This window comes from Panthera tigris, chromosome B1, assembly GCF_018350195.1.
Source record: "Panthera tigris isolate Pti1 chromosome B1, P.tigris_Pti1_mat1.1, whole genome shotgun sequence".
Classification (NCBI taxonomy): Eukaryota; Metazoa; Chordata; class Mammalia; order Carnivora; family Felidae; genus Panthera; species Panthera tigris.
In genome coordinates this window covers 742,801-759,043 of record NC_056663.1, presented here as the reverse complement: position 1 = coordinate 759,043, position 16,243 = coordinate 742,801, and the positions used below count along the sequence as shown (strand labels likewise).

The 16,243-nt window shown below is 53.1% G+C and overlaps 1 protein-coding gene and 1 long non-coding RNA gene across 2 annotated transcripts in view; one reads left to right on the top strand and one right to left on the bottom strand.

Moving 5' to 3' along the window:
• Positions 1 to 4,584: 4,584 nt before the first annotated feature.
• LOC122237595 lies at positions 4,585 to 10,478 on the bottom strand. Its single transcript, XR_006216170.1, has 5 exons — positions 10,322 to 10,478; positions 6,997 to 7,864; positions 6,801 to 6,897; positions 6,081 to 6,333; positions 4,585 to 5,154 (listed from the first exon to the last, which is right to left on the bottom strand). It is a non-coding gene; the product is annotated as an uncharacterized LOC122237595 (long non-coding RNA).
• Positions 10,479 to 13,002: 2,524 nt separating this feature from the next.
• The window catches only part of LOC102965620 (testis development related protein), a 46,395-nt gene continuing 43,154 nt past the window's right edge, over positions 13,003 to 16,243 (top strand). Inside the window, exon 1 of the mRNA XM_042982820.1 lies at positions 13,003 to 13,041. Within this exon, the coding sequence (XP_042838754.1) occupies positions 13,018 to 13,041 (24 nt within the window). The 5' untranslated portion in view covers positions 13,003 to 13,017. The remainder of the gene's footprint in view (positions 13,042 to 16,243) is intronic.

Sequence of the window (16,243 nt, the reverse complement as noted above, 5' to 3'; positions counted from 1 at the left end):
ACTGGTTGCGTCTCAGGGCCTGGCGGGTGTAGCCCCTGCTCCTCTGACCCCCTCCGGACAGGGCCGACTGCTGTGGTGACCGCCACGCTCCGTTCCCCGATGGCCTCTCACGCTGGCTCACACCGAGCAATCCCATCCCGTGACAGGTGAGGGGAGGCGCACGATAAAACGCACTCGGCTACTCGGGTCAAAATACTGGGGACGCGGCAGAGACGCCTCACTTAGTATCTGGAACATTCTCTCCCCTCCGATGGAGATACAGCACAGAGAGGGCATGGGTAACTGTCATTTACAGCAAGATGTAAAAATTGCCAAGACCGTCTTGTGTGTTTTCTCTCTCCCCTTTCGTGATTTAAATAAACCAAGCTGTGGGAACACAGCAGGCCAGGCTGTGGCACACTGATGGCTCCCCCAGGGACAGCTCATCGGTCCCGTTGTTCTGTGCATGGAGGTGGCCAAGGGTCTTTTCCAGCACGAGGGGTCCAGGACTCACGGAACACTCAGCTCTTGGACAGGGGTCGGTTCCTAGCAGTTGTGGGACTGGAGTCCCTGGCTCGTCACCAGCTGTCCCCCAGGGCCACTCTGCTCCTTGAGGACACCTATGTCCCGTGTCACATGCCCCCCACTGCTACAGCCAGTAACGTATGCATCGTCCTCCTCATGCCCTTGGCCTCTGACCTCCCTTCTGCCCCCACCTGGGGACCCTCTGCTCTCAGGCTCCTGTGAGACCAAGCCCACCTGGACCATCTCCCTGCCACCATGTAACCACGGAGCACCACAGGGGGCACAGGGGACATCCTGACTCCCTCTTGTCACCGAAGCCATTACCATCCCTGAGCAGAGGAACAAGAGGGGAAGTGTGACTGCCCACAGCACGGGAGCTGCCATGCTCTCCCAGGACGGGCAGGGACCGGGCCCTGACCTTGCGTCCTGCCTTGCTGAACCCTGGAAATGCCGCCCTCGGGTCGGCCCCCTTGCAGTAACCATAATGAGGGAAGGACACGAGGGAAGGACAGGACGGGGCAGGAGTGAGCAGCGCCCCCACCGCGGGTTTTATGCTGCCGTGAACACCAGCATCTCTGTCCTCCATCACTTCGGGGCGTCAGTGGCTCATGTGAAGTGCCTGGTTGTTTCAATTGCATACCATGCTGCCTCACCAAATTGTCCTATCGCTTGAGGCACTTTTTCAGCTGGTTCTTCCAGACTCTCCAGATTAGGAAAAGAAAATCGTCCTAGTTTTGTTATTGCCATTTTTGGTGGTAAAACGCACAAAACATAAAAGGTGTGATTAGTGGCATTTCGTACATTCACTACACCGTGCACACGTCACCCCATCTACTTCCAGGACTCTCGTGGCCCCGAGAGGAAGCCCTGAACCCATGAATCAGTGTCTCCCCGTCCCCAGCCCCTGGTAACCAGCAGTCTGCTTTCTGTCTCTGTGGCTCTGCCTGCTCTGCACGCTCCATAAAGTGGAATATTACGTGTCTTCCGTGTCCGGCTTCTCTCCCCTCTCATCATATGTGTAAGGTTCCTCTGTGTGGAAGTCGTACCTTGTTCCTTCTGGGGTGAAACAATATTGCGCTGAATGTTGTACTGCCTTCTGTGTGTCCTGTCATCAGCTGATGGACATTTAGGTTGTCTCCACCCTCTGACTATCGCAAACAGTGCGGTCGTGAATGTCCGTGTGCAAGTTTCTCTGAATGCCAGTTCTCAGTTCTCTGGGGAATGCACCCCAAAGTGGAACTTGGGGCCACCTGGCAGTGGTACATTCACTCACTGAGGGGTCATCCAAACTTTCCCACGGCAGGAGCTCACGTTTCCACTGGCAGCGGACGAGCATCCCTGGTTTGCCACGGCCTCGCCAACGCTTGTTACTTGCCTTTCTCAGAGAGCGAAGCCGCCATACTGGGTTTGGGGCAGAATCTGGAGTGGTCTGGATCCACGCGTCCCTGATGCCGAGTGATGCTGAGCAAATGTTCACATAATTGTTGGCCACCTGAGTGTCCTCTTTGGAGAGATGTCTGTTCAGATTGTTTACTTGGGTTGTTTGTCCTTTTGCTGTTGAGTAGTAAGAACTTTCATGTCTTCCAGATCCTAGACATAGTCTGTCAGATACGTAGTTTGCAAACATTTTCTCTGATTCTGTAGGTTGTCTGTCCTTTCACCACTCTGGTTCTGTCTTTTAATGCGTTGAGTGTTTTATTTCAGTGAGGTCTAATTCATCTACTGTTTGTTGTTGTTTGTGTTTGGATGTCACATCTAAGACCTTTACCAAATCCAAGGTCATGAAGATTTAGTCCTGTGTTTTCTTCTAAGAGTTTTATGGCTTTAGCTCTTTAGTTTTTGACTCATTTTTAAAATTTGATTTATTTAGAGAGAGTGAGCACAAGTGGGGGAGGGACAGAGAGAGGGAGAGAGAGGAGACAGAATCCCAAGCAGGCTCCACGCTGTCAGCAAAGAACCTTATGCAAGACTCTATCCCCAGAATTGTGAGATCATGACCTGAGCCAAAGTCAAGGGTTGGATGCTTAACCGACTGAGCCCCCCCGATGCCCCGAGAAAACTTCTGTTTATAAAGAGAATTTCCATTCATATAGGTTGTCACCTGCCTTACCCTGGACTCTGGACAACCCTTCTTGATGGGGAGACTCTGGCTGAAATCTGCCTGACAAACCCAGCTGAACACCCTTGTTCTCCTGCTGTTCTTGGTCACCTTCCCATAGCTGCCTCGGTTTCCTTTCTTTTGGCCCAAGGTGGTGCGTAAGCCCACGCTGTGATGACTGCTCTGGGTTACTCATCATGTGCGTGTGAACATGCGTGTTAACAGACTTCTTTTTTTCTTGCTACTCTGTCTCTTGCCAGCCTGACTTAAGGGTCCTCAGAAGGCAAGTTGAGTAGAGGGAAAAGACCTTTTTTCTGTCTGAGATCTACGCACCACATAGCGGTGCACGAGTCCCGTGGTGCATGCCATGTGCAAGCTGCCCAGCTCCCGGCGTCGGGGTGCGTGCAGGTCGGTGCCAGGGATCCTGCTCATGCCGGCATCGCTGTGTGATTGCCGCATTGCTCCCCACACGGGGGGTGGGGGGGTCGGTCTTTGAAAACCCTAGCGAAACAAATCTGTCTTATTTGCAAAGTACTATATCTTATGTGAACGAAAGTAGCTTTAAAAATTAAATCCCTGGGCGCCTGGGTGGCTCCGTCAGTTAAGCGGCCAACTTCAGCTCAGGTCATGATCTCACAGTTGGTGGGTTCGAGCTCCACGTCGGGCTCTGTGCTGACAGCTTGGAGCCTGGAGCCTGCTTCAGAGTCTGTGTCTCCCTCTCTCTCTGCCCCTCCCCTGCTCCCTCTGTCTCTCTCTCTCTCTCTCTCTCTCTCTCAAAAATAAATAAACATTTAAAAAATGAAATAAGATAAAAATTGAATCCCAAAGTATCGAGACTAAGGAGAGTATCTGCACTTCTCAGAGTCCCAGACTTGAGCGCGCGTGCACAGCTATCACCTAGAGACTCTGGAGTTGCCGTAGGAAATCTTAGATGTTTTTCTGTCCCTGTTCACAGACTTATTCCAGGCCTTTAGCATAGCATGTAATATAAGCCGGGCACTTAATACCAGCTGAACAGTCTGCCAGTCCAGGTAGGGTAAAATGATGGGGACCAAAGGGACAGATTTTTGAGATGAGTGAGATCCACGGGGCGTCGGACATTGTGATGCCTGTGTGCTGTGAGAAGAAGCAGATTGCGGGAGAGGAGGGAGAAAACCCTGTGTTCAAGAGGAAGTGTGCAGTGCTCCCGTCAACCTCCCTCCCTTCCTGAGTGAGGAAGGGATCTTCTCAGAAGGTCCTCTGTGCCCCAAATCGCCTACAGAACAAGTCACGGTCCAGTGAAATTAGAGAAAAGGAGAACCGGGTAGAAGATAGGATGGAAAATAGGTGTGTGTGGCCTTCCCAGAGGAGATGGCAAGGTCATTGGTCAGGGGCGGGGCTCACGGAGAGAGGGGGGCATTCGTGGAGTGTGTCGGGTGTGGGGGAGGCGGGTGGAAGAAATGGTAGAATGGAAGAATCGTCTGCAGTGGGCAGCGTGAGTTAGCAACAGAGACGCTGGGTACGGTCCTCCCACGCAATGGTGGCCACGGCACTGGAAGATGCCGGCGGGCCGGGGCCTGGCAGAAAGAGAGGGGTCACAGGAGTGTGGGGGTGCAGGAGCCCACGGGCAATCAGTGGGGCACGGACTTTGAAGGAAAACCTGACACGGGACCTTGTACGTGGCACCTCACTCGTGGAGGTGGGAGCCCAGGATGTGACTCCACTGGGGACGGCTTGCACACTCACAGCGCCTGGCCGTCCACACGTCCTGTGGGAGAGCGGAAGACTGAGGTCGGGAGGAGCAGCCGGGGGCTCTGTTCCGTGTTTTCCCGACCTCAGATGTGCTTCCTCTCAGGAAAAGATCCTGAGACCTCACTGGACCAGGCCTTAAACCCAAATTCTGTTCCCCTTAATCCTCATCAACTTTAACTTGTGTAGTTGCGACCTAGTGATAAATTTATTTTTAATAAAGTTGTAAAGTTGAAAAAAAATGTGTCGTTAGGTTTTGGTGGGGAGTTTCCAGACAACGGTTTTTTTCTCTCATCCTTGAGGCTTCCTGTCCCCTCCCAGCCACCACCAGAGCCATGTAAGCTGCCAGCAGTTCCCCACAGTGGCTTTCTGGGGACACTCCAGCTTACAGCCAGCCGTGGCACTGAGCAGGACCGCTCTTGCTGCCCCGGGCAGCCTGTGGTACCCGTGAGGCAGCGGGACGCACCTGCCACCAGCAAGGTGACAGACACCTGCCTCCATGTCCTGGGATGGCCTCATGTGTGACCCCTCCCTCTGAGTGCAGAAGGTCCACTAACTGGTGTGGAAACAGCCGGGACGCACCGCGGGAGGACCGGCAGGGGCTGCTGACTCAGAGCCTGCTGTCCCAGGGCCGTCAGCCGGCTCACCTGCCTCTGGCAGAAGGTCACGGGCAGGCACAGGAGCGGGGTCTCCGCCGGGGGGAGGGGGAGGAAGGTCCGTGTCCTGACGGAGGCTGTGGGCGCCGTGAAGTCGGGCCTGGGCAGGCCTGGAGCGTCGTCCTCAGAACTGGTTTGGGGAACGTGTTTGGCTTTCTGTGGTTGGTCCTAAGAGGGAAGCGGGGACAAAATCGGGGAAGCTGTCAGTTACTGATCAAGTTCTGGCTGTTGGGACAGCTGTCCCAGCATGATTGTTGGGCTTCCTGGATGGGTTGCTAGAGACAGAGGTCTGACTTCCTAGAGACACGTCTGGCTTCAGCAGGCTGGGCCCGCAGGGCTGGTGACCTCTGAGGACAGGGCTGGGTGCCCAGGGCTGGTGACCTCTGTGGACAGGCTGGGCCCCCAGGGCTGGTGACCTCTGAGGACAGGGCTGGGCCCTCAGGGCTGGTGACCTCTGAGGACAGGGCTGGGCCCCCAGGGCTGGTGACCTCTGAGGACAGGCTGGGCCCCCAGGGCTGGTGACCTCTGAGGACAGAGCTGGGCCCCCAGGGCTGGTGACCTTGAAAGATGGGCTAGGCCTCTGGGCTGTGACCTCTGAGGACAGGACTGGGCCCCCAGGGCTGGTGACCTCTGAGGACAGGCTGGGCCCCCAGGTCTGGTGACCTCTGAGGACAGGCTGGGCCCCCAGGACGGGTGACCTCTGAGGACAGGCTGGGCCCCCAGGGCTGGTGACCTCTGAGGACAGGGCTGGGCCCTCAGGGCTGGTGACCTCTGAGGATGGGCTCGGTCCCCTGAGCTGGTCACCTTGGAGGATGGGCTGGACCCCCAGGGCTGGTGACCTCTGAGGACAGGGCTGGGTGACCTCTAAGAATGGTCTGGGCCCTCAGGGCTCATGACCTCAGAGGATGGGCTTGGCCCCCAGCTGATGATGTCATCCAAAACTGGGTTCTCCTCTTGGTGGATATCCAGCCAAAGAGAATAGGAAAAGGAGGGTTTTACTTGCAACCAGTAAAGGGGAACCCGGGGATCTTTCCAGAAGCAGCATCCCCCCAACAACAGACCTGGGGAAGCTATAAGCCAAGGGGCACACATACCCGCAGAGAGGCTTGCTCAATGGGGAGTTCAGCGCCGAACTGGGGCAGAAGTCATTCTAAGGTGACTGCGTCCAGGTCAAAGTCAAGAGCCGCTGCTGGTGGGGGATCTGACTACTCAGAGGGGGTTAGATCTAGATCCTGCAGAGATCAGCAAGCTATGTGAGAGGCCAGTTGGCCCTTCTGAATACGGTTAGGTGTCTCCTGGCCTCATGGTGGCTGTTTGTTCTTAGACTTTCACAAGATGTCCAGGGGCCTGAAATGACTTTTGTTGTGTTAGGAAAGCTGTGTCTATCTTTTTCCGGGGATCCCCCCAACTCTTTCTGCCTACGGTGATGGTGGGAGATGGACTGGCCCCCCAGGGCTAACTGGGGGCGGGGGGGATTCCCCCCAGCCCCCAAGGGCTGCGCAGTTCTACATCCTGTTCTCTTCCATGGTTCCCCGCCAGCCCCATGAGGTAAACTTTGTGGCCAGGGGGCCTCGAATCCGCAAAAGGACGTGCATGTGACCATGACGGTGCTGGAGGGAAAATGAAAATCAGGCCTGTTTGGAGTTCGCCGCATCCCAAACACTGCCTTTATGAATGAGAAATTCACCCCCAGGTTTATAAAGTAACCCCAATCGCCTTACAGACCAAACAGCCCTCTTTCCTGTGCTCTGCAGGGAAGGCATTCCAGGAGTTTTTGCTGAGCGGTGGTGGGGGGGGGGGGTGTCCAAGCAAACCTTAATCTCCAGAGCTTTGCACTTCAGTGCTGTCTGAGGGTCCACATTCTGTGTCCTTCTAGAGAGGTGTCTTGTTTATGGGTAAGCCAAAGCATTTCTGAATGAAAAATAGTAATGTTTTCACACCAAATTAGCCATTCAAATGGTAATTTGAAAACCTCCCCAAAATTTGACCATGGATTTTTTTTTTACTCACTCTGAGGCTACAAGTGTGTTTTCTGAAGGCTCAGAACTCGCTGTGTGATGGGGTCACTCGACTCAATGTGACAGATAACGAGGGAGACACACAGGCGGGCAGGTGCCCCCAAGGAGGTGGGTGGCAGCTGGCAGGAGTGAGGAGGGGAGGGCAGGGCCATCAGGGACCTCAGACCAGCTCGCCCATCAGAGGGTTTCAGTCCGGAAGGGTGAGATCCTGTCTCCATTGAAGGAAATGTAATTATTACCAAAGTCTTTGATGCCTGGATTCCCCAGACAAATAACCGTAGGGGGGATGCGGGGGGGGGGGGGGGGGAGGTTAGAGAGAGGAAGTCATTTTGTGTTCAGATGGAAATCCTGCCTGGGAACAAGATCCAGGGCCGGGGTCCCCTCTGGCTGGACAGGGTCCTTGTCCTAGACCCTCCGGGACACAAGCCTCTCAGACGCGAAGCCTGTTTCCAAGCTCTGAGAAATAGCTCGTTTAGAGACAAGAACAGAGATTTAGGGAGGGCAATCAGGCCCAGTAGTCTTTCTAGAACAAGAACACAGCAAAGATGAATGTATTAAGGGCTAACAGTCCACCGCTGTCTGGTGCCCCGGCGAAAGCTGTGTTTATTTTCAAATGGGGACTTCCGTGCCACACCCAGATGTTTCTCTTTTACCGCAATAGGTAGGTAAACTGGGCCTCTGAGAGGTCAAATATTGTTTTTCACTTCCTTTCCTCATGTGAAAATCAAGAACTCTTGCTAACATGTCTATGTTGTAAAGCCCTGGTTGTACTTTGAGACACGGATCTTCTGCCAACCACGGTCAGTAAACGGTCGTGACAAAAATGACTTCTGGTTTTCCTCCTTCTTGGGCCATGGCTCCTGTCACAGAAGAAGAATAATAAGAAATTATGTTTTTTATTTACTTTTTTCTAATTTTTTTTTAATGTCGATTTTTGAGAGAGAGAGAGAGAGAGCATGAGTAGGGGAGGGACAGAAAGAGAGGGAGACCCAGAATCCAAAGCAGGCTTCAGGCTCCGAGCTGTCAGCACAGAGCCCAACACAGGGCTTGAACCCACGAGCCCTGAGATCATGACCTGAGCTGAAGTTGGACACTTAACCATCTGAGCCACCCAAGTGCCGCATTAGGTTTTTTTATTTTTATTTTTTTAAATTTATTTATTTTGAGAGAGAGAGAGAGAGAGAGAGTGGGGGAGGGCAGAGAGGGGGGAGGGGCTGAGAGAGAGACATCGGGAGGGAGAATCCCAAGCGAACTCCAAGCTGACACAGCACAGAGCCCGATGTAGGGCTCAAACCCATAAACCGTGAGATCATGACCTGCGAGGAAATGGAGAGTTGGACACTTAACCAACTTTCACCGTAATTCCTGCCTATTTTAAAATCTGTGGGCACCCAGCGGGCACCCATTTGAAATCGTGGTTTTCGCTGCACTCATCATGTGGAATTACGGGCTCATCTATCTAGCGGGGTCAGCGCTAGGGACGTGTCTGCTCTGAAGATGCCCCTATAACTGGCCTGTCCTTCCCTTCAGGTGGACCTTGATGTGGTTTAACCTCAGGACTGAATTAACTACAAAATCCACCGGGCAAATACATGCAGAACCAAGAGACAGGGAGACAGACAGGGAGGGAGAGACAGGGAGGGAAAGACATAGGGAGTGACAGGGAGGGAGAGACAGAGGAAGAGACAGGGAGAGACAGGGAGAGAGAAACAGAGGAAGAGACAGGGAGGGAGAGACACAGGGAGAAAGACAGAGGGAGAGACAGGGAAGGAGAGACAGGGAGAAAGAGATAGAGGGAGAGACAAGGAGGGAGAGACAGGGAGAGATGGAGAGGGGAGGCAGGGAGGGAGGGCTGCTGAGGTAGGGTCAGTCACCCACTAGTAAGATGCTCCTGAGTAAGGAGCCCCCTCCTGGAAGGGGTCTGCATGGCCTTGGCCAAGGGGCCAAGGGGCCCACGTGCTGCCCGATGTGGGCACAAGGTGATCGACAGGAGCTCCTGGCTCTGGAAAGAAGGAAGGACACACAAGGGCCCAGCTCAAGTCCGCCTGTTGGGGGTGGGAAGGGGGCTGGGAACCCCTGGACCCAGGGGGCCCTGAGGTGGGGGTCTGTGCAGGTACAGGGGCCACGGGGGAGGGATCGGAGCAGGCAGGGCCTTGGGGGAGGGGTGGCATTATGGTTTAAAACCGCAGCGCCCTGTTGGTCGTGCATCTCAAGTGCCGAGTCGCTGGGCATGATTGCTGAGCTATTGCAGATTGGATAATTGCAAAAGTCTCGTTACTCTGTGCTTTTCACTATTTACCAATTGTGAACATGTGTTATTCTTGTAAGCAGAAAAGATACATATTTTTTTAAAAGTATTGAATATTTTCACATGAGTATAGCAAATATATTGCTGTTAAATTGAATGAGAAGGAACAGGCAAATTGTGTAAGAAGACTTTTAAAAATACAGTTTAGGGGCACCTGGTGGCTCAGTCCATTTAGCGACTGACTCCTGGTTTCCGTTCAGGTCAGGATCTCATGGTTTGTGGGATCGAGCCCCACGTCGGGCTCTGTGCTGACAGGCAGAGCCTGCTTGAGAGTCTCTCTCTCTCTCTCTCTCTCTCTCTCTCTCTCTGCCCCTCCCCCCATAAATAAATGAACAAATAGTACAGTTATAAAAAGAAGAACAAACCAAAGAAGAGAAGGCAAAGAGGGGAAGGAAAAGGAGAGTGTGGCATCATGACATGGTCCAGGCTCGGTGGGGGGGGTGTGGGCCGTGAGTGTCCCCCACCGCGAACACCTCCCTTCCTGGGACTGTGGGCCCAGGGCTTTCTGAGCTGACCTCCCCCCGCCACCTGGTCAGTGCTTCACTCCTCTGGGTTTGGAGTTTGCACAGGGGGGAGGGGGGAGTCAGCAGTCCTCTCTCAAAGGCTGTAATTACTGTCCTGGTGTTTTTCTCCTTTAAAACATTTTTTGTTACATTTAACATCTTTAAAAAGTGACAGATCCGATGGTGAGTTGGGATTTACTCAAGGGTCAACGAAAGCTAATTATTCCCTCAAGTTCTTTGCTGGAGACCATCGGGTCTACCTGGTTCTCCTGCATAGGGCCTCGTGAGCACAGTGTAGACGGGCGGGTTTCCTGCACTTCCAGTGTGTGTGTGTGTGTATGTGTGTGTGTGTGTGCACATGCACCCGTGCATGTGTGTGATGTGTGTGCGTGTGTGAGTCGAAATGGGCAGCCGGCCCTGTGTGCTGACACCCTGCCAGTGAGCCGGGCACCCAGTTGCCCCAAGACCGGACACTCCCCCAGCCCTGCCCCCAGGGGAGTCCTTACGGAAAGTTAACTGAAGGAGTTCAGGACACAGCACCCCAAAGTTGACGCTTGAGTCTATTGATTACTTTGAGCAGAGGACGATGGAGAACCAGCAGGTGCCTGGAGGGGCTTTCTGTGAATGCTCCCCATCTGCCTGCACACAGACCCCCCCGGCCCCCCTCTGGCCCCACCCCCCACCCCCAAGGAAGCTCTTGGTACCAATCCCGTCCCTGGAGTCTGCCCACTGGGAGGATGGACGCTTGTCACAGGCCCCACCCCACACTGTTACACATGGCCACACCTCCCAAATGCCCCTCCCACGGCCCACATCCCCTGCAGTCATTACTCTGCCCGGGAGAAGGGGCAGGGGCCTCAGAACAGCAGTGTTCCCGGTTCAGGAACTCACACACATGATCTCCTGTTGTGTTTGTTTCTTGGGTCCAGCTCTGGAACCCAGGAGGTCAGAGGGGGGGACCCTGGAACCCAGGAGGGCACGGGTGGGGGGGCTTCCTCCCCTACAACCCCCCCGAGACCCTGAGACCCCCAGGGAACTGGCCAGCCGCAACTCTAACCCCTTCCCCCTAGGCAGCCTGGCCAGCATCTGTGTACTGGCTCAGGAGCAGGCGTTACTGCCCTGGTAGCGACAGTGGGCCGCTCTCCGTCCTCCAGGTGTCATCCCCCCAGCCCTCCCACCCCCTGCAGCCTTCCTGCTGGAGCAACCCCAGGGCCCCTGATGCAGAAGCAGCTTCCCCGGGGTTCCAGTGGCCCAGTGGCAGGGGTCCGCGGGGACGGAGATCCGTGGGGACAGGGGTCGGGGGACGGGGTCCGTGGGGACAGGGGTCCGTGGGGACGGGGATCTGTGGAGACGGGGGTCAGGGGACGGGGGTCCATGGGGACGGGGATCCGCGGGGACAGGGGTCCGTGGGGACAGGGGTCTGTGGGGAGGGGGGTCCGCGGGGACAGGGGGCATGCATGGGGTCCAGGGCGCGGGGTCCACGGGGACAGGCCGCGGGGACAGTCTGTGGGGACAGGGGTCCGTAGGGACGGGAGTCCGCGGGGACGGGGGTCGGGGGTCCACGGGGGACGGCCGTGGCCAAGGCCGTCCCAGCTCCATCTCTGGGTCATCCTCCTCTGGGCTTGGCTGCGGGCCTTCAGGGAGACTGTCTGCAGGTTCTCTGCACTAACTGCGCCCCAGGCACGACTTGAAGGTCCCCGAGGTACCACGTGATATCACACCTGTCACTGCTCAGGCCTTACTTACCTGTGAGGGCGGGCCAGGCACAGAGAGGTGACGTGACTCAACGTCACAGAGGAGCAGCTGGGGAAGCCGTCCCTGGGTCCGCCGCTTGGGCTCGCCTCTGCTCTCCTGTCCCTGATAACAGGTTCTTTAAATTTTTTTTTTTCAACCTTTTTTATTTATTTTTGGGACAGAGAGAGACAGAGCATGAACGGGGGAGGGGCAGAGAGAGAGGGACACAGAATCAGAAACAGGCTCCAGGCTCCGAGATAACAGGTTCTTTAAAAATGCATGTTTAGGGAGCCCTGTGGGGGCTCTGTCAGTTAAACATCCGACTGTTGGTTTCAGCTCAGGTCACTATCTCACAGTTCATGAGCTCAAGCCCTGCTAGGGTCTGTGCTGACTGCTTAGAGCCTGCCTGGGTTTCTCTCTCAGTCTCTCTCCTTTCTCCACACCCCTCCTCAAAACAAATAAACATTGAAAAATGCATATTTATGAGTTTCTGTTTCCATATTTCAAAAACGTATAGATATAACTATTTAAATATAGAAAGCCTTTTAAAATGACTGTAATTTAAAAAGGAATAAATACCGCCCTTGTTAACTAAGACACAGGAATGACTCAGACGAGACATCAGATACAAACTGCTTTAAAAATGAAGGATGGGTGGAGGGTGAGGGTGCTTCGTGGCCTTCTTGCCACTGTCTTGGATGATTGCACTCTTACCACCCCCTCGGGAGAAGTGGGGACTAAAAGGTGCTGGCCTTGGGTCTGGTGACGGCGGAGGGGCACTGGGTGGTTGGCTGACCCTCCAAGGTGGCCCTCAGTCAGGGACCAGTCTGCAGGGAGGGGCTCGGAGGCAGGGTGGGGCTCACTGTTTCTGTGCCTTCACACTTAGTTTCAGGGTGTGAGGGGTGAATGCTGTTCTAATAAAGGCTGTGTCCCCACCCTTGGCACCTCTGTTTAAGAAAAGTTATTCTGACATGAGGGCTAACGGTGGAAAGGGGCTCCATCTGGCGACCAGTGGGTGGGGCCCAATGGGTGGGGTGTGCACCCCAGAGCAGGTGGGGCGTGGAGGGACACCACTACGAGGAAGCATCAGGGGCTGGGGGTTCTTCCAGACGGGTTTCATGCTGAAGGCGGGCCAGGCGATCGGACTCACCTGGGGGGCGGTGAGGAGCCTAGTCAGACACAGAGCTGGGGGCTCCCTGAGACTGGGCGACACAGGCCCCACAGGGCCGGCACTGTGGTCGGGCAGTGAGGGTCAGGGCCCTGGAGGAGCCTCCCTGGAGTTTGGTCAAGGGTAGCATTTCTGTCGCCTCACACAGGGCTTGTTAAGTGACCGAGTTCTGACTCAGGTCACAGAAGCAGGTGTTTTGCCATTTGTGTTGACCCAGAGCCCGCACCTGAGACCCAGAAACTGTGTTCCTGGGGGCTTTACAAGCGAGTGGGAGGTAGAGGAATCACGCTCAGGCTACAGATGGAAATCCAAGGCTCAGAGAGGGTAAGTAACTCTCCCAAAGCCTCACAGCAAATGCACGTCGCATCTCGATGCGTCAGCAAGCCTTCCAGATTCCTCTTTCCTCCTCGGTTTCTTTCCTGTGAGGCGTTCCCATTCCTACCCCACAGCGAGTTGTAGTGCAAATGATGAAATGGCAAAATTTGCCAAGGGATTTTTTAATCTGAAAAACAGAACAGTACCAGAACAGAAAACACATTTCACATGAATATGTACATGACTATTCATAATATATATGGTATACATTCGGTTTAATTGCAGGAATGTGAGTCTTTATGTATCATTATGTATGTGTTTGGATGCAGTCGCTGAGGTTATTGTAGGGTTTTTTTATGTGAAAAATAGGAAATAAATTAGAACAAATCAATTATTTGAGTTTGTTGTAAATTCCCTGTCTGTTGCAATGTGCGAACTGTTTATAGTTCACAAAGTAGATTTCTTTTTTTATTTTTTAAATTAAAAAAAAATTTTTTTTAACGTTTTATTTATTTTTGAGACAGAGAGAGAAAGAGCATGAACGGGGGAGGGGCAGAGAGAGAGAGAGACACAGAATCGGAAGCAGGCTCCAGGCTCTGAGCCATCAGCCCAGAGCCCGACGCGGGGCTGGAACTCACGGACCGCGAGACCGTGACCTGAACCGAAGTCGGACGCCCAACCGACTGAGCCACCCAGGCGCCCCATTTTTTAAATTTTTTAAATGCTTATTTATATTTGAGAGAGAGAGAGAGAGCACGAGCAGAGGAGGGGCAGAGAGAGGGGAGACACAGAATCCGAAGGGCTCCAGGCTCTGAGCTGTCAGCACAGAGCCTGATGTGGGGCTTGAACTCACGAACTGTGAGATCATGACCTGAGCCGAGGTCAGACGCTTAACCGACTGAGCTACCCAGGCCCCCCTCACAAAGTAGATTTCTTAAAAAATCAAAAGAGCAAATACTTTTTGAACACTTTGCATACATAATTCATAGCAGACAAATAACACATGAGGCCCATACATGGTGTGTGACATATACAAATCTATGGTAACAACTTCTATAACTATATAAACCAAAGTGGAGTTTCCTCACTCTGCCCCCAGGCTTACTCCCCACGCATGACGAGCATGCATTTTGGTGAAACTCTCTCAGGTCTTGTTTTTTCTAAGTAGAGCTAGATTTCTAATCCAGGTCAATGGGCTTCAAATCCTGTGTTCCTTCCATTAAATGAGATAATGTGTATAAAATACAACCGCACGCCTTGTGTGCAGTAAGCACTCAGTAAATAGTAGCTGCAGTTTCCAGCATTATTTCTATGTGTGCTGTTGAGCTGAGAGAATGAGTGGATCGATTCGTGAATATTTATTTGGCCCACAGTTTGTTCTTGGCACTATGCTAGGAATGCACACGTGTGAGGGGTACCTGAGAAGCTCCGGAGAAGGTGTGATGGGTATAGAACGTTGTGTGGCTCTGTACCCACAGTGAAGGATCTGGAGCTCAGGCCGTTGGACACTGCCTCTGTGGCTCCCAGGCCGTGTGAGGAGTGAGTCCCAGACAGGAAACGCAGCTCACCTCCCTGGGAACTGTGGTCTCCAAGTCTGGAGGCAGGGGGAGGCATGCACGCTCTCCTGAGGCAGTTGCTTTAGTTTTCAAGTAATTTTGCTAGAAAGTTCTATGTGGTACCATAGGCCGTACTTTCATTTGAAATTAATTTTGCCAGGGTAAAACCTCACTAAGTTGAGCCTTCAGGCAGAAATGGCAGACTCGACCTTTAATAAGTAAAAAGTGTTTCTCCACTAGTGAATTTTCAGGGGCTCTAGGAGCCAGCAAGGGCAATTCAGGCTAAAGTAGCTTCCTCCGAAGGGCGGTGGGGCTCATGGAAGGTTTTTTAACCATGCCTTTCTGGACACAGAAACAAATTCTTATGTGTAAGGTTGTCTTTGTGACACCGAATCGTGTGCAGTGCACCACGTGTGAAGTTTAATTGCACGAGTTAATTTTATAAAAATCCTAGATGAGTGACTAAGTGATGGCAGGTCAGAGGCCTAGAGCACGTGGGGAGTGCTTCTCAGATTCCCAGAGGCCAGGGGCACCTGGGGGGCTCAGTCGGTTAGGCGTCAGACTCTCGGTTTGGCTCAGGTCATGATCTCTTGGTTTTGTGGGTTTGAGCCCCACATTGGGCTCTGTGCTGACAATGTGGGGCCTGCTTGGGGATTCTCTCTCTCTCTCTCTCTCTCTCTCTCTCTCTACTCCTCCCTTGCTCACACTGTCTCCGTCTCTCTCAAAAATAGATAAATAAAACTTTTTAAAAAGTATATAAAAAAAAGAATTCCAGAACCCTGAAGCCCCAAACAGGCTTCTCTCTGTTCCCGCCTGCAGCAGGCTCATGCTGGGGCTGCTGCGTTTCACCTCCTCCGGTCCTAGATGTCCTTCCCTGCCGTGCTCTCCTAGAAATGACACGAATGCTGTTTAAAATAAACTGGCATTTAGCATTTTTTATTTAGCAAGTCTGGCCTTCTTTTCCAGACTGTCCTGGATTCGCAGGGGGTTACGGCTTAACTTAGAGTGAAGATTTTCAAAGCAAAGAAATGTGGCTCTAGCGCCGAAAGGAAGCCCCTGGTCTGAGCACAGGCCCCTCTCGCATGAATAAAAGAATCTGGGTTATTTGTTGAAGTGTTCTGACTTGGTTTTCCACGTTTTGTTTGTAGTGTCCTTGAAAGGACTGTGTTTGGATCCTGGCTTTGTTTTGTAACCTCTGCTTTGTGGTGTTTGACTTTTATCAGTGTTTGTGCTTGGAGTGTGTTTATTTTGACAGGACCCCACGGGACCTGGGGTATAGACTCGCAGTGTGTTCACAGTTCATACCGTAAGCATTGCCACATTGTCTATGCATATTGCATTCTTCAGCCTTTCCAGTCCAAAGGCCGAGCTGGTTGGACCTGGTTTGAAGAAGCATGTGTGTGTGTGTGTGTGTGTGTGTGTGTGTGTAAATTTTAACATTCTTATTTAGTCAAGGAAGCAAGAGTTCCTAAATTTAATACCTACTGGTTAATCTGTAGTGCTCTGTTGTGTTACATGATTGAAATATTTGCGTGTGGTGGGTCTAGAGATCTTTTGGGGTGGGTGCGGGTAGGTGCGAGTCTGTGTGTGACTATTTACCTCATGATCCTCGAGACTTATGGAGTATGTGAGGATTTGTGGGTTACCAGATGGTC